The sequence below is a fragment of the Glandiceps talaboti genome, chromosome 10 (genome assembly GCF_964340395.1).
Source record: "Glandiceps talaboti chromosome 10, keGlaTala1.1, whole genome shotgun sequence".
Classification (NCBI taxonomy): Eukaryota; Metazoa; Hemichordata; class Enteropneusta; family Spengelidae; genus Glandiceps; species Glandiceps talaboti.
This window is the reverse complement of record NC_135558.1, coordinates 20,803,417-20,829,262: the sequence shown is the minus strand read 5'-3', so window position 1 is coordinate 20,829,262 and position 25,846 is coordinate 20,803,417. Positions and strand designations below refer to the sequence as shown.

At 38.3% G+C, this 25,846-nt stretch overlaps 1 protein-coding gene across 1 annotated transcript; it reads right to left on the bottom strand.

Moving 5' to 3' along the window:
- Nucleotides 1-3,204: 3,204 nt before the first annotated feature.
- Nucleotides 3,205-24,630, bottom strand: LOC144440751 (tRNA wybutosine-synthesizing protein 3 homolog). Its single transcript, XM_078130129.1, has 6 exons — nucleotides 24,454-24,630; nucleotides 22,307-22,384; nucleotides 18,036-18,134; nucleotides 15,144-15,215; nucleotides 11,678-11,811; nucleotides 3,205-3,466 (listed from the first exon to the last, which is right to left on the bottom strand). Exons 1-6 carry the CDS (start codon nucleotides 24,628-24,630, stop codon nucleotides 3,205-3,207), a joined length of 822 nt encoding a protein of 273 aa, XP_077986255.1.
- Nucleotides 24,631-25,846: the final 1,216 nt, after the last annotated feature.

Here is a 25,846-nt window from a genome sequence, read left to right as displayed (position 1 = left end):
TAGTCATCTAGCTAATAATAATACAACACTATTACTTTCTGTAGTAATTTTATTTTAATACATATTGTGTTGTTGACTAACTTATAGCAGAATTAGAGGTAAGTTTAGTTACGTGGAAAACTAGCATTTAATATTTATCACACAGTGGTCAGAATGGTCTGTCACTGGATATAATAATTATTGTTTTATTTATACTGGATACTTCTTAAACACTTGTCTCCCAAGAAGTCCAGTGAGGGCCATCCCTCATCGGGTCAGTGTTAATGCAGGAGGAAACCAGAGTACCTGCACTGTTCGGTAAAGTCAAACTGAACGACACTCTTCTTACTTACAGTGTGGTAAATTTTACTCAAACCCTGAATGGGTTCAAATCCCGACTGCAGTGATAAGGGGCAAGTGGTTTAACCACTCGGCCACCAACAACCCATGCAGGAAGTAGCTTTTAGAGCAGTGCATGCAGGGGAATACTCCATGTCCGACATTGCAGGCTATCCTACTTAGACATACAGTGACAGATCCAGTGACATAGACACACTGTGACAGATCCAGTGACATAGACAGACTGTGGTCAGAATGGCCATAATGAATTATTGCAGCACTAGGCTACAGTAGACTGATGCTTTATGGGGAAAACCTGACCTTGTGAGGGCGCTGTGCACCTGAGGATTTTCAAACGCCTAATTAGACACTCAAATTTTCATCATATGCCTTAAGTGATAAAATGAGTAAAACTGCATTTACAGCCATATTTTGAAATATTAGCTAGTGCAGTTTATAGTTATGATTGGTGAACATTACTACATTCACAGTATTTATGATTTTTTTAGAGCACACCGTTTTCTCTATTTAGACAAGATGTATCAAGGAAGGGTATATATATAATTACTACCTCCCTGTAAGCATGTTCTTTTAGTTACTCAAGATGTACAATAAAGTATATTGTAATGCGGCTAATTCTGATAAATGGTTACCTTGGACCACCCATTGCTGTGCAATACTAGCCAGTCTCCACAATACATCAGTGACTGACTTCTACGCTAGTTTTCTGTTCAGCTTGTCCAGATATCAATTTCAACCTATTATTTTTTATGCACACCCACAAAGGCCATTATTAGTATACCAATATAAAAACTATTACACATGATTTTAGTACTTGTAGTGGTGGGATGAGGTGGGGGGGGGGGGGGGGGGGGTCAAGGCCTGTGTTAATGAGTTTCACTTATATTTATTAATAATGATTTCATTTGAATAATTCAACTGGGGATGGGGAGGGGGGGGGGTGATCAAGGCGCTTGGGCTCATGAGTTACACATGTATATTTAATGACTTCATTTGAATAATTCAACGGGGATGGGGGGGGGGGTTATCAAGGCTCTTGGGCTCATATCATCTGAGTTACACATGTATATTTAATGACTTCATTTGAATAATTATAGTCTGACATACTGTAATCACTCTCCACTGTGATCAATCGGGACATTTTCAAAACAGGTTGAAAATGCTACTGTGACAACCTGGATATAGAACAAGTGAAGTAGACCCCGAGGAGAGTAGACATACAAACAGAGAAGTCAAACCATCTGGTCACAATTGCACAAAATGATCTACTTAGCTACTTCGTTGTGTTTTAATGTATTTATTTGCAATAACAATGACAACTTATTCATCACACAGACATTTTTGAGTTGATACAAAGTGGTGGTATCAACATCGTACAGTTAGCTGTTTATCAGTTGTTACCTTGACAACTGGTTGTTTTCTTTCACAAGGGAATGAATGGTACTTTTGCCAGCTAGCAACAATATTGATTTCCTTTGTTTAGAAATCTGGGTAAAATATCTGATAATCTTGATAAAATGGCACGACTAAAGAACACTGGGCTAATTGTGTGTTGTGTACCATAGCTCATTATTGTGACATTGGGATGAGGAATGTTAGAGTACAGAATCAACTCAGAGGCTTTTTAATATATTCTATAAAATTGTATAACATTGGAGGCTTGGCCCAGTGTTACCGGATAGTCAGGTACATGGCCCAGTGTTAGTCAGGTATGCTAATAAAAACAATAATGACACTTTCTGGGTTGTAATTCGGATATCAAAATAAAACTTTATATTTTGTTTCAAAGGAATGATGTCTCATGTATCATATTCTGTTCATACTTTTCTTAGCTCTCTCGTCATTGATAATGTAGTGAAATAGTTATGTGATCATTCCTGCTCACCTGATGTTATTGTCTAGTCTACCCCAGGATGCACAACTTGCAATTGAGGGAATCTAGGAAAATAATGTACAATCATGTAAAGGGGGATACCCTGGCTATGACAAGACCTTGAAAACAACGCACTCTAATGTGGAGAAAAGGACATCTGAACTGATTTATGTTTGCTGATGAAAACATTAACCACTAATATGTACAGGAATGAATGTTCATGGACTCTGGGTTTATACTTAGTAATAAAAGTTGCTACCCACAAAGTCAAAAAAATTCTTGAAAGCGATTCCCACATTTTTGCTGTCTCATCTCAGCATTGTCAGGGGTGTACAATACAATTATGCCATTTTGAGAGTTGTACGAAATAAGAAGGAATGGGATCAAAGTATGATAGTTGAAGTACATTGTGATAGTGGTAGTCATGGAGATGGTGGTAGTCATGGAGATGGTGGTAGTCATGGAGATGTTTGGCAGTCTATGGGTTATCATCAACTCAAATCTGTACAAGAAAATTTATAGTGACCCTGATTTCGATATGTGCATTAAAAAAATAATGCTATCATTTTCCTGTATACAATTTTGAATATAAAGAACATGATGCTCATGTCTATCATTAACACCCTATCTCCATCCCCACCCCTACCCCCACACCCTATAGGTAACACCCCTAACATCAGAGAGTCTGTTTGAAGGTAGAAGTCATGAAGTAACTTGTTATTTAGGGGTATGTGTGGATTGGGGTTGAAAGAGTTGAGAAGCCTACAATCAACATTTGGCATAACTGAACTTAGTTGGGTACAGGAGGAAGTTTCCCCTTCCACCTTCTGGAATTGTTTAAATTTAAGGACTAAAAGTGTGTTTCCTGGAGCTAATTTAACATGTTGAGATGATAAACAAGGTACATCCTCCTCATTGTAAGGACATTATTGGTCTCTATGCAATATTGTACATGAGATAAAATCCGTGGTGCTCTTCACAGAATAGAAATTTCATGTACTAAACAATGTACCAATATCTTCAAGATTATTTATCCCATCACTATCATCAGATTCATTTGTCTGTTCACGGCAATCAAGTTTGTCAATTTTTGGCGTCATGTCTTGGTGTATTTTAAACTGTCCTTTCTTTTTCTCTTTCTGTGACTGATTGTCTGTTTGTTGTCTTCCACATGTCCGACAGGTTGACATTATTCCATCTTGTCTTACTTGTTCACTTTGTTCACTGAGATGTGTTTTCATATTACTGAAAAATCTATATAAAAAAAAAATTAAAACAGAATAAAAAAATATACTTTCGGTAATTTAATTACATATATCCAATTTCAATAATAGGTATTTGTTCTCTCAAACTAACAAATATGTTCATTTTATCAAGAATGATTTAGAGAGAGAAGGGACATCATTCACATATAGTATATTGAAGTCATTTAAGTGTCACTGTCAGCAGTTTGTGTGTCATTACCAGCTGAAAGCCAGTCTACAATATGCACTGACATGGAACACAATTCAAGTAATGGGAAATGATGCCTTGTGAATTCTCTACGTCTTATAAAAACTGGGATATTAAAATGAGATCAAATGGGTTGCTTTCATCCACTTTCAATTATTAGCACAAAGCTGACAGGTGGAAGTGACATATATGGGCCTTGCTGACATAGGTGGAAGTGACATATATGGGCCTTGCTGACATAGGTGGAAGTGACATATATGGGCCTTGATGACATAGGTGGAAGTGACATATATGGACTTTGATGACATAGGTGGAAGTGACATATATGGGCCTTGCTGACATAGGTGGAAGTGACATATATGGGCTTTGATGACATAGGTGGAAGTGACATATATGGGCCTTAATGACATAGGTGGAAGTGACATATATGGGCCTTGCTGACATAGGTGGAAGTGACATATATGGGCCTTGCTGACATAGGTGGAAGTGACATATATGGGCTTTGCTGACATAGGTGGAAGTGACATATATGGGCCTTGCTGACATAGGTGGAAGTGGCATATATGGGCCTTGCTGACATAGGTGGAAGTGACATATATGGGCCTTGCTGACATAGGTGGAAGTGACATATATGGGCTTTGATGACATAGGTGGAAGTGACATATATGGGCCTTGATGACATAGGTGGAAGTGACATATATGGGCCTTGATGACATAGGTGGAAGTGACATATATGGGCCTTGATGACATAGGTGGAAGTGACGTATATGGACTTTGATGACATAGGTGGAAGTGACATATATGGACTTTGATGACATAGGTGGAAGTGACATATATGGACTTTGATGACATAGGTGGAAGTGACGTATATGGGCCTTGATGACATAGGTGGAAGTGACATATATGGGCCTTGATGACATAGATGGAAGTGACATATATGGACTTTGATGACATAGGTGGAAGTGACGTATATGGGCCTTGATGACATAGATGGAAGTGACATATATGGACTTTGATGACATAGGTGGAAGTGACATATATGGACTTTGATGACATAGGTGGAAGTGACATATATGGACTTTGATGACATAGGTGGAAGTGACGTATATGGGCCTTGATGACATAGGTGGAAGTGACGTATATGGGCCTTGCTGACATAGGTGGAAGTGACATATATGGGCCTTGATGACATAGATGGAAGTGACATATATGGGCCTTGATGACATAGGTGGAAGTGACATGTATGGGCCTTGCTGACATAGGTGGAAGTGACGTATATGGGCCTTGATGACATAGGTGGAAGTGACGTATATGGGCCTTGCTGACATAGATGGAAGTGACATATATGGACTTTGATGACATAGATGGAAGTGACATATATGGACTTTGATGACATAGATGGAAGTGACATATATGGGCCTTGATGACATAGGTGGAAGTGACATATATGGACTTTGATGACATAGGTGGAAGTGACGTATATGGGCCTTGCTGACATAGGTGGAAGTGACGTATATGGGCCTTGCTGACATAGGTGGAAGTGACGTATATGGGCCTTGCTGACATAGGTGGAAGTGACATATATGGGCCTTGATGACATAGGTGGAAGTGACATATATGGGCCTTGATGACATAGGTGGAAGTGACATATATGGACCTTGATGACATAGGTGGAAGTGACATATATGGGCCTTGATGACATAGGTGGAAGTGACGTATATGGGCCTTGATGACATAGGTGGAAGTGACGTATATGGGCCTTGATGACATAGGTGGAAGTGACATATATGGGCCTTGCTGACATAGGTGGAAGTGACGTATATGGGCCTTGATGACATAGGTGGAAGTGACATATATGGGCCTTGATGACATAGGTGGAAGTGACATATATGGGCTTTGATGACATAGGTGGAAGAGACATATATGGACCTTGATGACATAGGTGGAAGTGACATATATGGGCCTTGATGACATAGGTGGAAGTGACATATATGGGCCTTGATGACATAGGTGGAAGTGACATATATGGGCCTTGATGACATAGGTGGAAGTGACATATATGGGCTTTGATGACATAGGTGGAAGTGACATATATGGGCCTTGATGACATAGGTGGAAGTGACGTATATGGGTCTTGATGACATAGGTGGAAGTGACATGTATGGGCCTTGCTGACATAGGTGGAAGTGACATATATGGGCTTTGATGACATAGGTGGAAGTGACATATATGGGCCTTGATGACATAGATGGAAGTGACATATATGGGCCTTGATGACATACCGGTAGGTGGAAGTGACATATATGGGCCTTGATGACATAGGTGGAAGTGACATATATGGGCCTTGATGACATGGATGGAAGTGACATATATTGGCCTTGCTGACATAGGTGGAAGTGACATATATGGGCCTTGCTGACATAGGTGGAAGTGACATATATGGGCCTTGATGACATAGATGGAAGTGACATATATTGGCCTTGCTGACATAGGTGGAAGTGACATATATGGGCCTTGATGACATAGGTGGAAGTGACATATATGGGCCTTGATGACATAGGTGGAAGTGACATATATGGGCTTTGATGACATAGGTGGAAGTGACATATATGGACTTTGATGACATAGGTGGAAGTGACATATATGGGCCTTGCTGACATAGGTGGAAGTGACATATATGGGCTTTGATGACATAGGTGGAAGTGACATATATGGGCCTTGATGACATAGGTGGAAGTGACGTATATGGGCCTTGATGACATGGATGGAAGTGACATATATGGGCCTTGATGACATAGGTGGAAGTGACATATATGGGCCTTGATGACATAGGTGGAAGTGACATATATGGACCTTGATGACATAGGTGGAAGTGACATATATGGGCCTTGATGACATAGGTGGAAGTGACGTATATGGGCCTTGATGACATAGGTGGAAGTGACGTATATGGGCCTTGATGACATAGGTGGAAGTGACATATATGGGCCTTGCTGACATAGGTGGAAGTGACGTATATGGGCCTTGATGACATAGGTGGAAGTGACATATATGGGCCTTGATGACATAGGTGGAAGTGACATATATGGGCTTTGATGACATAGGTGGAAGAGACATATATGGACCTTGATGACATAGGTGGAAGTGACATATATGGGCCTTGATGACATAGGTGGAAGTGACATATATGGGCCTTGATGACATAGGTGGAAGTGACATGTATGGGCCTTGCTGACATAGGTGGAAGTGACATATATGGGCTTTGATGACATAGGTGGAAGTGACATATATGGGCCTTGATGACATAGATGGAAGTGACATATATGGGCCTTGATGACATACCGGTAGGTGGAAGTGACATATATGGGCCTTGATGACATAGGTGGAAGTGACATATATGGGCCTTGATGACATGGATGGAAGTGACATATATTGGCCTTGCTGACATAGGTGGAAGTGACATATATGGGCCTTGCTGACATAGGTGGAAGTGACATATATGGGCCCTGATGACATAGATGGAAGTGACATATATTGGCCTTGCTGACATAGGTGGAAGTGACATATATGGGCCTTGATGACATAGGTGGAAGTGACATATATGGGCTTTGATGACATAGGTGGAAGTGACATATATGGACTTTGATGACATAGGTGGAAGTGACATATATGGGCCTTGCTGACATAGGTGGAAGTGACATATATGGGCCTTGATGACATAGGTGGAAGTGACATATATGGGCTTTGATGACATAGGTGGAAGTGACATATATGGGCCTTGATGACATAGGTGGAAGTGACGTATATGGGCCTTGATGACATGGATGGAAGTGACATATATGGGCCTTGATGACATAGGTGGAAGTGACATATATGGGCCTTGATGACATAGGTGGAAGTGACATATATGGGCCTTGATGACATAGGTGGAAGTGACATATATGGGCCTTGCTGACATAGGTGGAAGTGACATATATGGACTTTGATGACATAGGTGGAAGTGACATATATGGACTTTGCTGACATAGGTGGAAGTGACATATATGGGCTTTGATGACATAGGTGGAAGTGACATATATGGACTTTGATGACATAGGTGGAAGTGACATATATGGGCCTTGATGACATGGATGGAAGTGACATATATTGGCCTTGCTGACATAGGTGGAAGTGACATATATGGGCCTTGCTGACATAGGTGGAAGTGACATATATGGGCCTTGATGACATAGGTGGAAGTGACATATATGGGTTTTGATGACATAGGTGGAAGTGACATATATGGGCTTTGATGACATAGGTGGAAGTGACATATATGGACTTTGATGACATAGGTGGAAGTGACATATATGGACTTTGATGACATAGGTGGAAGTGACATATATGGACCTTGATGACATAGGTGGAAGTGACATATATGGGCCTTGCTGACATAGGTGGAAGTGACATATATGGGCCTTGATGACATAGGTGGAAGTGACGTATATGGGCCTTGCTGACATAGGTGGAAGTGACATATATGGGCTTTGATGACATAGGTGGAAGTGACATATATGGACTTTGATGACATAGGTGGAAGTGACATATATGGACTTTGATGACATAGGTGGAAGTGACGTATATGGGCCTTGCTGACATAGGTGGAAGTGACATATATGGACTTTGATGACATAGGTGGAAGTGACATGTATGGGCCTTGCTGACATAGGTGGAAGTGACATATATGGACTTTGATGACATAGGTGGAAGTGACATATATGGACTTTGATGACATAGGTGGAAGTGACATATATGGGCCTTGATGACATAGGTGGAAGTGACATATATGGGCCTTGATGACATAGGTGGAAGTGACATATATGGGCCTTGCTGACATAGGTGGAAGTGACATATATGGGCCTTGATGACATAGATGGAAGTGACATGTATGGGCTTTGCTGACATAGGTGGAAGTGACATATATGGGCCTTGCTGACATAGATGGAAGTGACATATATGGACTTTGATGACATAGGTGGAAGTGACATGTATGGGCTTTGATGACATAGGTGGAAGTGACATATATGGACTTTGATGACATAGGTGGAAGTGACATGTATGGGCCTTGCTGACATAGGTGGAAGTGACATATATGGACCTTGATGACATAGGTGGAAGTGACATATATGGACCTTGATGACATAGGTGGAAGTGACGTATATGGGCCTTGCTGACATAGGTGGAAGTGACATATATGGGCCTTGCTGACATAGGTGGAAGTGACGTATATGGGCCTTGATGACATAGGTGGAAGTGACATATATGGGCCTTGCTGACATAGGTGGAAGTGACATATATGGGCCTTGATGACATAGGTGGAAGTGACGTATATGGGCCTTGATGACATAGGTGGAAGTGACGTATATGGGCCTTGCTGACATAGGTGGAAGTGACATATATGGGCCTTGCTGACATAGGTGGAAGTGACATGTATGGGCCTTGATGACATAGGTGGAAGTGACATATATGGGCCTTGCTGACATAGGTGGAAGTGACATATATGGGCCTTGATGACATAGATGGAAGTGACATATATGGGCCTTGATGACAATAGGTGGAAGTGACATATATGGGCCTTGATGACATAGGTGGAAGTGACATATATGGGCCTTGATGACATAGGTGGAAGTGACATATATGCATGGGCCTTGATGACAATAGGTGGAAGTGACATATATGGGCTTTGATGACATAGGTGGAAGTGACATATATGGGCTTTGATGACATAGGTGGAAGTGACATATATGGGCCTTACTGACATAGGTGGAAGTGACGTATCTGGGCCTTGATGACATAGGTGGAAGTGACGTATATGGGCCTTGCTGACAATAGGTGGAAGTGACATATATGGGCCTTGATGACATACCGGTAGGTGGAAGTGACATATATGGGCCTTGCTGACAATAGGTGGAAGTGACATATATGGGCCTTGCTGACAATAGGTGGAAGTGACATATATGGGCCTTGATGACATACCGGTAGGTGGAAGTGACATATATGGGCCTTGATGACATAGGTGGAAGTGACATATATGGGCCTTGCTGACAATAGGTGGAAGTGACATATATGGGCCTTGATGACATACCGGTAGGTGGAAGTGACATATATGGGCCTTGCTGACAATAGGTGGAAGTGACATATATGGGCCTTGCTGACATAGGTGGAAGTGACATATATGGGCCTTGCTGACAATAGGTGGAAGTGACATATATGGGCCTTGCTGACATAGGTGGAAGTGACATATATGGGCCTTGATGACATAGGTGGAAGTGACATATATGGGCCTTGATGACATAGGTGGAAGTGACGTATATGGGCCTTGCTGACATAGGTGGAAGTGACATATATGGACTTTGATGACATAGATGGAAGTGACATGTATGGGCCTTGATGACATAGGTGGAAGTGACATATATGGGCCTTGATGACATAGGTGGAAGTGACGTATATGGGCCTTGATGACATAGGTGGAAGTGACATATATGGGCCTTGATGACATAGGTGGAAGTGACGTATATGGGCCTTGATGACATAGGTGGAAGTGACATATATGGACCTTGATGACATAGGTGGAAGTGACATATATGGGCCTTGATGACATAGGTGGAAGTGACATATATGGGCCTTGCTGACATAGGTGGAAGTGACATATATGGGCCTTGATGACATAGGTGGAAGTGACATATATGGGCCTTGATGACATAGGTGGAAGTGACATATATGGGCCTTGCTGACATAGGTGGAAGTGACATATATGGGCCTTGCTGACATAGGTGGAAGTGACATATATGGGCTTTGATGACATAGGTGGAAGTGACATATATGGGCCTTGATGACATAGGTGGAAGTGACATGTATGGGCCTTGCTGACATAGGTGAAAGTGACATATATGGGCCTTGCTGACATAGGTGGAAGTGACATATATGGGCCTTGCTGACATAGGTGGAAGTGACATGTATGGGCTTTGCTGACATAGGTGGAAGTGACATGTATGGGCCTTGATGACATAGGTGGAAGTGACATATATGGGCTTTGATGACATAGGTGGAAGTGACATGTATGGGCTTTGCTGACATAGATGGAAGTGACATATATGGACTTTGATGACATAGGTGGAAGTGACATGTATGGGCTTTGATGACATAGGTGGAAGTGACATATATGGACTTTGATGACATAGGTGGAAGTGACATATATGGGCTTTGATGACATAGGTGGAAGTGACATATATGGACTTTGATGACATAGGTGGAAGTGACATATATGGGCTTTGATGACATAGGTGGAAGTGACATATATGGACTTTGATGACATAGGTGGAAGTGACATATATGGGCCTTGATGACATAGGTGGAAGTGACATGTATGGGCTTTGCTGACATAGATGGAAGTGACATATATGGACTTTGATGACATAGGTGGAAGTGACATGTATGGGCTTTGATGACATAGGTGGAAGTGACATATATGGGCTTTGATGACATAGGTGGAAGTGACATATATGGGCCTTGCTGACATAGGTGGAAGTGACATATATGGGCTTTGATGACATAGATGGAAGTGACATATATGGGCCTTGCTAGACAACTTCTGTTTATAACTTATTGTCAACTGTTTGTATTGTTATACAATTGCAATAATTATAGAAACAGTCCACAACACATCAAGTTCCCTATAAACCCACAGGAGCAAATATGAGTTGGCAGAGTGTTATAGTATGTCACAAGTTACTGTCAACTCTGAAACTGATAAGAAACTGCATGTTACACGTTCAGATACTAGTTACAGGATTAAATGAATAGTTTCTTGTTACATTTTGTCTATTAAATGAAATGAAGCAATGTGACACTATGCAGACACGTCAAAACATTGATTTTAACAATGAACTGACAAGGTTATTTCAAGTATTTTGCAACCACTCTCTGATTTCAATGATGTTTGCATCTAAATATTTTATTTCAGTCACCACATACCTGTCAATCCTTCGTGAGTTTTCCTTCATTTTGTCATTAGCTAGTTTGACAATATATTCAATATACTCTGTAGAAACTAAGACTTTTCCCTGTGTGGCTATTGGTACTTCAAGTCCATGGGTACTTCTCACTGCCTGAAAACACCAAAAGTATACAGAAAAGTATAATTCTAAAAATATGTTGTAATAATTGCAATAATTGTAGTGTTAATTTTTTGTTTTTTGGTATTTCATCATTCCTGGGTTTGATTATTTCACTTTCAGAATCATCAATAGGCCATGCAGTGCCAATGCAATTCTACATTCCTGGATAAATTTAATCCATTCTCCCAAAAATTAGGCATTTCCTAGCTTTTCTAACGTTGACTATGGATCACTAATTACCTCGCCAATGTTCTAAAGTGCTTGATACCATCTAAAAACATCAAAATATCTGAAGCATCAATATCACTAAAATCTCACTGAAATAATACTTAGAATAGCCCTACTGTGTGTTTGAGGGTGTGATACTATTATAAGTGTCTCTAATACATATAGGATAGACCTAATGTGTCTTTGAGGGTGTGACGTTATTATAAATGTCTGTAATACATATAGGATAGACCTAATGTGTCTTTGAGGGTGTGACGTTATTATAAATGTCTGTAATACATATAGGATAGACCTAATGTGTCATTGAGGGTGTGATGTTATTACAAATGTCTGTAACACATATAGGATAGACCTACTGTGTGTTTGAGGGTGTGACGTTATTATAAATGTCTGTAATACATATAGGATAGACCTACTGTGTCTTTGAGGGTGTGACGTTATTATAAGTGTCTCTAACACATATAGGATAGACCTAATGTGTGTTTGAGGGTGTGACATTATTATAAACGTCTGTAACACATATAGGATAGACCTAATGTGTCTTTGAGGGTGTGATGTTATTATAAATGTCTGTAATACATATAGGATAGACCTACTGTGTCATTGAGGGTGTGATGTTATTACAAATGTCTGTAACACATATAGGATAGACCTAATGTGTCATTGAGGGTGTGATGTTATTATAAATGTCTGTAATACATATAGGATAGACCTAATGTGTGTTTGAGGGTGTGACGTTATTATAAATGTCTGAAATACATATAGGATAGACCTAATGTGTCTTTGAGGGTGTGACGTTATCATAAATGTCTCTAACACATAGAGGATAGATCTAATGTGTGTTTGAGGGTGTGACGTTATTATACATGTCTGTAATACATATAGGATAGACCTAATGTGTCAATGAGGGTGTGACGTTATTATAAATGTCTGAAATACATATAGGATAGACCTAATGTGTCAATGAGGGTGTGACGTTATTATACATGTCTGTAATACATATAGGATAGACCTAATGTGTCAATGAGGGTGTGACGTTATTATACATGTCTGTAATACATATAGGATAGACCTAATGTGTCATTGAGGGTGTGACGTTATTATAAATGTTTGTAATACATATAGGATAGACCTACTGTGTGTTTGAGGGTGTGACGTTATTATAAATGTCTGTAATACATATAGGATAGACCTAATGTGTCATTGAGGGTGTGACGTTATAAATGTCTGTAATACATATAGGATAGACCTACTGTGTGTTTGAGGGTGTAATGTTATTACCAATGTCTGCAACACATATAGGATAGACCTAATGTGTGCTTGAGGGTGTGATGTTATTATAAATGTCTATAATACATATAGGATAGACCTACTGTGTCTTTGAGGGTGTGATGTTATTATAAGTGTCTCTAACACATATAGGATAGACCTAATGTGTGCTTGAGGGTGTGATGTTATTATAAATGTCTATAATACATATAGGATAGACCTACTGTGTCTTTGAGGGTGTGATGTTATTATAAGTGTCTCTAACACATATAGGATAGACCTAATGTGTCTTTGAGGGTGTGATGTTATTATAAGTGTCTCTAATACATATAGGATAGACCTAATGTGTGCTTGAGGGTGTGATGTTATCATAAATGTCTGTAATACATATAGGATAGACCTAATGTGTGTTTGAGGGTGTGACGTTATTATAAATGTCTGTAATACATATAGGATAGACCTACTGTGTGTTTGAGGGTGTGATGTTATTATAAATGTCTGTAACACATATAGGATAGACCTAATGTGTGCTTGAGGGTGTGATGTTATCATAAATGTCTGTAATACATATAGGATAGACCTAATGTGTGTTTGAGGGTGTGACGTTATTATAAATGTCTGTAACACATATAGGATAGACCTAATGTGTCTTTGAGGGTGTGATGTTATTATAAATGTCTGAAATACATATAGGATAGACCTACTGTGTGTTTGAGGGTGTGATGTTATTATAATGTCTGTAATACATATAGGATAGACCTAATGTGTCTTTGAGGGTGTGATGTTATTATAAATGTCTATAATACATATAGGATAGACCTAATGTGTCATTGAGGGTGTGATGTTATTATAAATGTCTGTAACACATATAGGATAGACCTAATGTGTGTTTGAGGGTGTGACGTTATTATAAATGTCTGAAATACATATAGGATAGACCTAATGTGTGTTTGAGGGTGTGACGTTATTATAAATGTCTGTAATACATATAGGATAGCCCTAATGTGTGTTTGAGGGTGTGACGTTATTATAAATGTCTGAAATACATATAGGATAGATCTAATGTGTCTTTGAGGGTGTGATGTTATTATAAATGTCTGTAATACATATAGGATAGACCTAATGTGTGTTTGAGGGTGTGACGTTATTATAAATGTCTGTAATACATATAGGATAGACCTAATGTGTGATTGAGGGTGTGACATTATTATAAATGTCTGTAACACATATAGGATAGACCTAATGTGTCTTTGAGGATGTGATGTTATTATAAATGTCTGAAATACATATAGGATAGACCTACTGTGTGTTTGAGGGTGTGACGTTATTATAAGTGTCTCTAATACATATAGGATAGACCTAATGTGTCTTTGAGGGTGTGATGTTATTATAAATGTCTGTAATAAATATAGGATAGACCTACTGTGTCTTTGAGGGTGTGATGTTATTATAAATGTCTGTAACACATATAGAATAGACCTAATGTGTCTTTGAGGGTGTGACGTTATTATAAATGTCTGTAATACATATAGGATAGACTTAATGTGTCTTTGAGGGTGTGACGTTATTATAAATGTCTGTAATACATATAGGATAGACCTACTGTGTCTTTGAGGGTGTGACGTTATTACAAATGTCTGTAATACATATAGGATAGACCTACTGTGTCTTTGAGGGTGTGACGCTATTACAAATGTCTCTAACACATATAGGATAGACCTAATGTGTCATTGAGGGTGTGACCATGGAAGTATACTTCCATGGTGTGCGTTATTACAAATGTCTCTACTACGTACAGGATAGACCAAAACTACAAATTAACTCACCATTATGACTTTTCCACTTTTGCCAACAGATATTCCAGAATTCCTGAATCCTGATTCAATTGCCACTTGATGCTAGAATGTCAAACAAATCACAGAGAGTTAGATTTTTAGATTTATGTTGCATGTATCAATCCCCAGTAGCTGTAGCATGTGCGATATGCCGTGTTGTTCAGCCCAATCAGGCTTCTGTGAGTGATGTTTATAGCATGGTACAAATTTCATATCTTACAGACTACCCTGATACAGTAGCTGTAACTTGAAATATCTTTGTTTCTAAATTTTTGTGTTCACTTTCTGAGTTTACATTTTATTGTGCTGTTCTCTTTTCATGTAGTTTTTATGAATACATTTGGGGATACTGATTTCATAATAAAATTGGTAAAAGATTTCATGATAATTATAAGATATATTTTCTAGTATTGGTAGTAGGGAGAAATACGTTGTGATCTTAGGGCCTCTGAAAAACTGTAAGTCATTATAAAGTAATACTCTTCATCATCTAAAGTATTTCATTTTGTTACGACTCTGGCAATCGAGGTCTCGGTTTACTAAGATAGACACAAACTAAACTATTGTTCAATGTAGTAGATTACACAAGTGGGTGATAACCCTGCCTCTGTCATATGGATATAATCACCCTGTAATCAAGATAGTATAAACCCTGGAAGTCTCTAAAAATGTACAGTACACTGCAACATCATGGATGTCATCACAAAAATTCCACCCTACTAAGAACTCAAGTGAGAACAGTCTGTAACTTAACTACCCATTGTGATGTGTCAACGTTCGAGGCATGTTGTAAAAGAACGGCAGATGGCAGAAAAAAGCTGGACACACTTTAGTTATGTATGAAGTAAACATTCTAAAAAAACTAAAGAAATGGAAAGTCGTGTGACAAATGATCTCTTCCGAGGTAGTTATATCATGCCTTGAGATAATCAAGACTTTGCTATTCATACCTGAAATACACTCTCACTTTCAGCCACTGACAGTAGAAAACATGATAGCATTATAGAGGACAGAAAAACCTTTCAGAAAATGAATGGGTTGATATATGGAGTAAACTTTATTCATTGTTGGGAAATAATAACTTGAAAATATGTCACCCTTCAAATCTTGCTTTTGTGTATCTCCACCTTAAACCTACATCGATTCAATAATTTACATCAACATGTGTCAACGACAGTTTTACTTTGTGTCTATTGAAGTAAACTGAGACATTGATTGCCACAGAAGTACACAGCTCTATAGGAAGCAAATAATGTAATGTCCACTCAGAATACGCGATACACAAAATATTTTCAATAACCAAGTAGTAAACTATATACATAGCTATAGGTACACTTGTGATAATTTCACTCAAATCAAATATCCCATGATAATGTTTTATATATATACATGTACAACATGTTACATTGTAACAATATGTAACCATGAACTCATCTGTTCTTTATAACAAACACACAAACAAACAAACAAACAACAACTTTCAATATACACTATATATAGCGTGTGCATACTGTCTTAAAGCTGCAAGAGCTAGCTAAATGATTTCTGAAACTGTTTTGAAAGCAGTGTTTTTGTTGAGATTTGGGGGAACTTCGGTAACAGAAAGGGGGAAAGAGGTAAAAATGGCAGTGTTTCCCATATAATCTAGTATCATAACTTTGGTGGGGAACCCGATATGTGAGCCCGGTAGATTTTACCGACTTACTGCCTTAAAAAACACACTGGATAGACTCACTTAATAACAGACACCCTGAACAGTACTGAATTACTAGTTGTGAAACATATTTGTATAATAGCTCTATCAGTGCATGGAACAATAAATTGACTTTTGGGACAATTTGGGACTCAAAGAAGGGGGGGGGGGGCATCATTTTTACAAAGTGAATAGGGGGGGGGGTCACCTTATTTTCAACAACTGAACGAAATCATGAACCACCTTGCTGTACTTAACTTTCCATAAAACAAATGTATGTGCATACAATAAACCATAAACAATGGCTATAAATATATGTTCAAATATAGCATAAACTCTTTGTCTCTTGATACATCCCAAGCATATGACATGGAGTCATAACATTGCACCTTTTAAGCAACAGTTTTGTTAGATATGACTTCTCAATATTGCAGGCCATTAGTTGCATTGTGTCATCATGTGGTATAAAAACTTGCATGTGTAGCTGTACACATAACACATAAGAAATGAAATACCTTGAAATTTAGTGGATGGACTGACTCTAAAATCTGTGCTTCCATTGACCTGAACATGTTGAATTGCACACAATCATAGCCAATAGAGACACACTTTCAAATAATTTAATGAATTCGTATCTCTAAATGGTAGCTGACCTCCACTGTGCATGTTTTCCCAAATTTTCTCACTTTCTACTTCATCTTTTTTTTAATTATTTGTGTCAATATGACTTGAAATGATTTAAACTTTTGAAACCCTAAAATTAGTGATACTTTTATGATATAACTATGTTGTGTTTTACTTCTGAATGGTACTCTAAATGGCCTCCAAAGGGTGTTCATTTTTCAAAAAGCTCTTACCATGGGAGGGGTGACATCCCCTCCCAAACTCTCTCCCATGCCTGTATAGCAGGTGGGGATATGACTTGAAATGAATTTAACTTTTGAAACCCTAAAATTAGTCATACTTATATGATATAACTAAGTTGTGTTTTACTTCGAATGGTGCTCTAAATGGCCTCCAAAAGGTATTCATTTTTCAAACAGCTCTAGCCATGGGAGGGGGACACCCCTCCCAACCCCAACCCCTGCACTGTATAGTAGGTACGCACACGCGTAGCGTGCACTTCTCCCCATACTTTTTCCATGACTCTAGCATATTGTAATGTCATACCCTGGTGAAAGTAAACTTACCATAACTCTAGCATCTTGTAATGTCATACACTGTACATGGAGGACAAATGGTTCAAATTTAAAGACAGCCTCATCTTGAATACACGATAGAGCTTCTTTCTTGTAGGTAAAGGATAACAAGTAGAATAAGATCAAATTAATGTACTACTGAAATGAGGTAGGTGTAGAGATTCACTGTGTTAATGTACTACTGAAATGAGGTAGGTGGAGAGATTCACTCAGTGTCAATGTACTACTGAAATGAGGTAGGTGTAGAGATTCACTCAGTGTCAATGTACTACTGAAATGAGGTAGGTGTAGAGATTCACTGTGTCAATGTACTACTGAAATGAGGTAGGTGGAGAGATTCACTCAGTTTTAATGTACTACTGAAATGAGGTAGGTGGAGAGATTCATTCAGTGTTAATGTACAACTGAAATGAGGTAGGTGTAGAGATTCACTGTGTTAATGTACTACTGAAATGGGGTAGGTGTAGAGATTCACTCAGTTTTAATATACTACTGAAATGAGGTAGGTGGAGAGATTCATTCAGTGTTAATGTACAACTGAAATGAGGTAGGTGTAGAGATTCACTCAGTGTTAATGTACTACTGAAATGGGGTAGGTGTAGAGATTCACTCAGTTTTAATGTACTACTGAAATGAGGTAGGTGTAGATATTCACTCTGTTAATGTACTACTGAAATGAGGTAGGTGTAGAGATTCACTGTGTCAATGTACTACTGAAATGAGGTAGGTGGAGAGATTCACTCAGTGTCAATGTACTATTGTAATGAGGTAGGTGTAGAGATTCACTCAGTGTTAATGTACTACTGAAATGAGGTAGGTGTAGAGATTCACTTAGTATCAATGTACTACTGAAATGGGGTAGGTGTAGAGATTCACTCAGTGTTAATGTACTACTGAAATGAGGTAGGTGTAGAGATTCACTCAGTGTTAATGTACTACTGAAATGAGGTAGGTGTAGAGATTCACTTAGTATCAATGTACTACTGAAATGGGGTAGGTGTAGATATTCACTCAGTGTCAATGTACTATTGAAATGAGGTAGGTGTAGAGATTCACTCAGTGTTAATGTACTACTGAAATGAGGTAGGTGTAGAGATTCACTCCGTGTTATACATCTCATGTTACAACGTTTGTATGCAAAAGACAGGCACTAATAATACCATGTCTTATAATCTAACATTGGAATAATTTTGTCAATCACTGTTTTTATTTTTTATTTATTTATTACTCTTCACCACAGGCAAAAATTGATTTACACAATAAAGAAAAAATATTAACAATGTAACTAGACAAGACAGAAAAAACATACATATTACAAAAAAGTGGCAACTAGCAAACAATAAAAATACAACTATAACAACAAAAGATAGCCTGTGAATGGAATGAACAAACAGGTGCCGAGCACCTCTACTTGTGTCCAACCAACATCAAAAAATTTAACTAAAATAAATTAAAAGAGCAAATTTGCAAAAATGATAACATAGACATTGACATCAACAAGTTTTGCAGTCACGACATTTACAAACAGACTATCATGTACAAACAAGCGACCTATCGGTCAGAATAGCTCCGCTGTTGTTTATAATTCAATTTTTTATTTTGGTAATATGGAGAAGTGGTTCAGTTCTTCAGCTCTTCACTATGCAGTTTTGTTTTTGTAATAAAGTGGTTAGTGGTTTCATATGATGTCTCACTATAAAACACATTTTACACAGAAAGTTGGTAATGTATTGTACTTTTATACCATAGTCACCATTTTATTAAAAAAATCTACTGTTATGAAAAATTACACAAAATCTCAGAAAAATAATGACTGGGAAATGCACACAAGAAAAAGAAAAAAAGAGGATTTTGAGGTTGGCTATAAATAATTCCAGTGTCTTACAGCTTTAACCCTGGAAAATTTTAATGATGAATGAAATAAACTAGGGATCTAAAATAATTTTGAGGCAATTTGAATTTCAATTTTCTAACAAATTTACCAAGTCAACAACATTCAACTTGTACTAGTTGTAGTAGACATAACATCGTCTGATATTTTAATTTTAATTTCTTGTGACCGGCACCTGTCAGCAGACTCGGCCAATTTTTTTTCATCATTCCATTGTATTTAAACCTTGTACTTTACATTTCGCAATATTTATAATTCTCAACAAATTACCTCAACATGCCTCACCTCGCTCGTACTCAAAGCAGTCCTGGTATGATCACTGACTAGTCGTGCTTGTAGACAGAGTAATCCGGGACTCGATTCTGACAATTGTCCCTACTATTTTTTTAGAGTCAAGTCAGCAACATAGACTTGTGCACCGCCTGTCGTATGTAAGCAGGGCTAACCACTGGCATGACCAGAGAGAACCTTTTCAGATTTACATGTAATATGGGGAAAGATACGAAAAACATAATGCAAAGTCTGAAGCCAAATTAAAGTTGTAATTATTTTAATTATTTTTACCTGCCAATTATTTGCATTTTGGAAATGGCAAGACACGTTCATGTCGTTTAACTTTACATGTAAACTGTCGGCCAATAAACAAAGTTTGGTCGATTCACAGTTGGCAGTGAGACTGCTCTTGCATAACTTCAACCGCATGCCAAGGCATGCCTTCCTTACGCGAGTTGTCTTCATTCTGGTTCACTGTCACTCCAAATTGCACGACAATATAGAATTAATCACAAGATACAGTTTATCTGAAAACATCAAACTTTTATAGTGGGTCTGAAGTGTGATTTTAGTGAGTACCAAGAACTCCCGTGTTTTTGCTGTGGAAAATCGCCCTGACGTCAAACGAGGTCATCTTCAGCTTCCGGGTCAAATCAGTCATTTTCTACCTAAAATTCTTGAACGGTCGGGACCGTTACACAAGGATCCTACTAAATTTACTTGCCATGCTTATTTAAAACACATAAAAATCCCCCTTTTTGTGAAATTTGTAAACTTTCCGGTCCATATTGAGGAAACTGAGCATGGAGGGTTATACTTCCATGCTATGAGCGAAAAACTGGGTCGAAATTTCAGGGCCTCAAGTATGCGTCCCGAATTCGTCGGAAAATCGGTATTCCTAAATGTAATGCCAAAATTTATTTTGCTGGCATGAAAGAAGAGATATCAGTTGAGGTTTAGGCGTTTTCAGTATCTAAAATGGGGAACTCTAGTGAAAGTTACGACGAGTTGAAAATACCGAAAAATAAGGCCCGTGAGCAGCCATTCAAAGTGTCGCTATCTGGAGCATATTATGAGGATAGATAGTATGCAAATGGGGTTTGTTGCGGACTGGCTGATTATGTAGAAGGGGTGCAAAATTGGGTTTGAAGTTTACAACCCTGTTTCGAACAAACACTTGCCATTTGGGCACCCAAATGCGTAGAATTATGACTATAGCACATATTACATTGCTTGTTTGACGTCAATAGTGTCTTTTGAAAAGTGGCAGTTTACTTAAAGTCTCGTCGACTGATTTCCAATATGGTGGCGGTCAAAATGCTCATTAACATATTCATTTTTTTTTCAAATTACAAAAAAAAAATCATAAAAAATAAAAACGAAAACGTGCTGACTTGAAATTAACAAATCTAAGTAAGCTACCCTCTGTGCATCAACACACCAGATATCAAAGCAATCTGATAAGTAGTAATCGAGGAGATGATGAAAGTGTCATTTTTTTTTTAAATCATAAAAAATTGAAAATGGCACAGATCAACTTGGCATGAACAAATCTGAATAGCCTCCCCCAAGGGAACATGCACACCAAATATCGAAGAATTCTGACTGTCACTTTCGGAGAAGATGATGAAAATATAAAAGTTTGACGGACACCAATAATTCCACCTATACATATACAACCTATACCTAAAGCTACGCTTTCAGCTTTCGCTGACAGCGGAGCTAAAAACAGATGGTTCAAAAGAATTCATAAATTTCCGGTGATAAAACGATGAAAGCTCAGATTTAAAAGCAGAGACACTCTCCGCATGTCTAATATCGTGACTGAGCAGATTCCAGAGGGGTACAATTCTATTAAAATAGGAATTTTTAAATGACTCTGTCTGGCTAAATTGCCCTTTGAGTTTAAGTTTATCAGTCGAAAACCTTGTGTTGGGGTAATCCCATTCAACTGAATTAAAGTGGACAAAGTCATCTAGTTTGATGTCATTGTACCCAAATTTACATTTGTAAAGAAGTGTTTAGTCACCATTATGACTTCAGTTCATGAAATATCCAAATAATTAATACTATCAGTGAAGGTTTTATCAACACTTACTACTTTCTCAGCATCAGCAGATTCATGTGTTGTGTACAGCCATCTACATCCCTTCTTCTTCAACCCCATCTCATTGTCCTGTTAAAACAAAACAGAAAATATAGGATTTATGTCCTGGTCACTCTACCAACACCTGTTAATTCTGAAGAACTCTAAATGAGAGTCAAACCTTCAGAATCATTATAATTTATTATCCCATTTTTTCCTTAAATTTTAATAAGTTTGTAGGGTATTATTCCAAGATTATACTATTTTCCATTCAACCAGAAAATACTTGTGACATTACATTTTGTCATTACTTATCTTCACCTCATAGTGACAAGGCCCCTTCATTCATTACATGTAAAATTTTATTGACTGACTGACTGACTGACTGACTGACTGACTGAATGAATGAATGAATGAATGAATGAATGAATGAATGAATGAATGAATAAAGTAGTGTACTCAGGAGATTAATAGCTCGCGCAACGGGAGCAAAGCTGCCGCGTAGTGGCTCAATGACTAGTACGCATGCTCGTCGTATATACTATGCGAAAAAAATTGGTGGTTCTCCCAGGGATGCATTGCGGCGCGCTGTGACTACGCATGCGCCTTCCATATACTATGTGCATTCTCCACACGCTACCGGACCGTATCATCATATAGTATAGGCGACATAACATCACCATGCATTGCAATATTGTAACAGTAGGCCTGTTGGCACGATTATCGTAACATTGTAACGAGTATCGAGGCATCACTGTACCTCAAGGAGAAATTGTTACACTATTTGGAAGTTTGATCGCGATACGGACCACTGATGACATAGCGCAGTTTAATTTCTGGGTTGTGGAAGTGTGGTTTTGACATTAATATCGTCGATAATTGATAACTACTTTCTTATGTTTGTTGGTACAGTAACATTCCTAAATCATCGAGTTGAATTGAGAAATCGTGATGTTTGGCAACATGTCAACAAAACATTTGTCCAAAGACAAATGGAGGGTCTATGATAAGTTGGCTGATTGAAAATGAACAATATTAATCTAATGGCTATGATGGTTTTTGAAACCAACAACTGCATAGAGTATTGACTTTCTTTACTTCTCGTCCATGTCAGAGAATTAGATGTCATTCAATAAAATAAATTTTGATGGTCAATACCCCTGGAAAATGACCCAAATCAAGTGTATCAACCCTGGCCCAGGCAGCTGGTCACAATTGAATCTACCCTGCGCGAGCTTATGGGCTTTGCCTAGTTAGGATATTACCTAAAAGTCTGCAGTTATATTTTAATAAAGGGTACATATATAATTCTATCTTTCTCATTGTAACACCTTAAAAATAATGGGTCAGTTGGTTGGTTAAAAAAATGTCATAAGTAAAAAAAATGTAAGTGTATGAGTACATGCTGATGATATTTTCATTTCATAATACTTTAATAATCTGAATGAAATGACAATTAATGTCAAAATTAGAAACCATTTGTTTGATTAAATTTCCTGAGTTTCATCATCCCTATATATATATGTACTAAAATAGACTATAGTTAAGTCCTCCAAAGGTTTTCCTTGGATGATATCTTGTGGGTAAGGTGATTAAACACACTTTCTGAAATAATGTATATATATAATCACCATTAAAGTACCCATTCTACATCTACATGTCAGAATGGGTATTTTCAATAAATTGAATGCAATATAGATATTTGGAGTACTTAATATGTGATTCCACTTTGCTCTATATAGCACAGCAGAATCACATTATTCAGAGATCCATGGTGTGGTGCAGACTGGCTACCATGACACTGAGTCAACTACCCCCCCCCCCCCCCCCTGCATTGTAAATTGGTAGCAAGATCTCGATGTATGTACTCCGTGTTCGACAGTTCTGCTAGTAAATATTGTATTATTAGGACATTAGGGAGTCCATTTAGACTCCCAAATCTGACCGCTGTCCCATCTTGGCGTAGTGAGTCTGTTGGCTAGATCTCCTCTCTGTTATACCTGTAACCGTGGATGTAGAGTACAATAATGTACCATGGATATAGAGGGAGACACCTATGGTTATACCCATTTACTGACCAAGTCAGCATACATGATGTATACACTGTAGTGCAACCATGTCATGTTTACATGATGTACACACGACACAAAACTGCTTACCTCGGAAAACAGACAAATTCTCCCTGAACAGGAACTGGTAGTGAAATACCTATGATGACCGTTTATATATTCAACTAAGTCAACAATATTAAAATCTATACTGCCTTTCTTGCTGAGGTCTACAGAGTTAAGACAGGCAGCTTTCCAGCGTCGAAACTTCGCAGCGTCGTCTGCCATCTTTGGGTTTCGATAATGTCGGTTGATACTGTCGCCAGCGGGCGCTGTTTAGTACGGTTCGTTGAAGCGTTTCGCTCATCTGTATATCGCCGCATTATTGGTAAATTTATAACGTGTGCTTTGATAAATGTTGTCTTTTGTCAGTTAACCGTATGTGTTGAGTTATCGTGTTACGGTGAAATTTCTGATGGATAATTACAAGTAATTAGAAGGAGGGAGGGCCGGGGGAATTATGATACATGATAGGGGATAGGTCACTTATACAAACAGGTCCTCGGAGGAGGGCTATACTTTAGAAAATGGAAATTATGGGAGGGGCCACATTTTACATTGACTCATTTTTATCTAACTTTGCATTATCTTGTTATTTTGACCTGATCCCACCGCTGCCACCGGTTCCCGAATCCTACTGCCACCATATCCCACCACTGCCACCATTGTGAAGTACCATAATTCAGATTTCAATATCTATGATTTCTTTGTGGTCGAATTACTTGATTTGTGAATATTAATTTTGATCTCTAGTTAATATTTAAGGTTCTGATGTTCTGTTCAACAACGACGTTTTCCAAAGTAACATGCTGTAATCTCTCGCGATGTTCTTCGAGACAATAACTCGAGATGTTCGAATCGACAATGAGTCTACGTCACAAACGTATTGACGTTATTCACATGATTGAATTCCAAACAACATACAACTGTATGGACAACTCCGTTTGCTTGTGACTATATTTGCAGATTTTGTCACTTTATTATTTTATCGTTATTTAAAAATTATGCTTTCGAGTATCCAGGAATTCCGGATTGACAGCTCACAGTTGGCCAACGTAAGATATCAATTTGTTTTGATTTTTCTTCAAGATTTTTGATTTCAATACTAGAACCACTGAGTCGATTATTGTGTTTGTGTCCAATGCTAATGAAAACAACACTCCGTTACAACAAACTCTGTTTTATTAATGATACGTGTCTATTTATTTTGTTTGTGAAACAACCATCTAATATGTAAGTTTAGTCTTTACTACCGATCGATGAATCTGCTCTCTCTCTCTCTCACTCACTCACTCACTCACTCACTCACTCACCCACCCACCCACCCACCCACCCAAACACACACACACACACACGTACACACACACTCACACACACACACACACTCTCTCTCTCTCTCTCCCTCCATCCCTCCCTCTCTCTCTCTCTCACGTGCTCTCTCTCT

Excerpts from the sequence above, each read along its gene's own strand:
- LOC144440751 (XM_078130129.1), bottom strand. The coding sequence starts at position 24,630 with ATGGCAGACGACGCTGCGAAGTTTCGACGCTGGAAAGCTGCCTGTCTT. Across the intron at positions 18,135-22,306 it reads CTGCTGATGCTGAGAAAGTA|AAAGAAGCTCTATCGTGTAT; the intron begins GTAAGTGTTGAT and ends TTTACCTACAAG. Across the intron at positions 15,216-18,035 it reads TACAAGATGCTAGAGTTATG|CATCAAGTGGCAATTGAATC; the intron begins GTAAGTTTACTT and ends TTGACATTCTAG.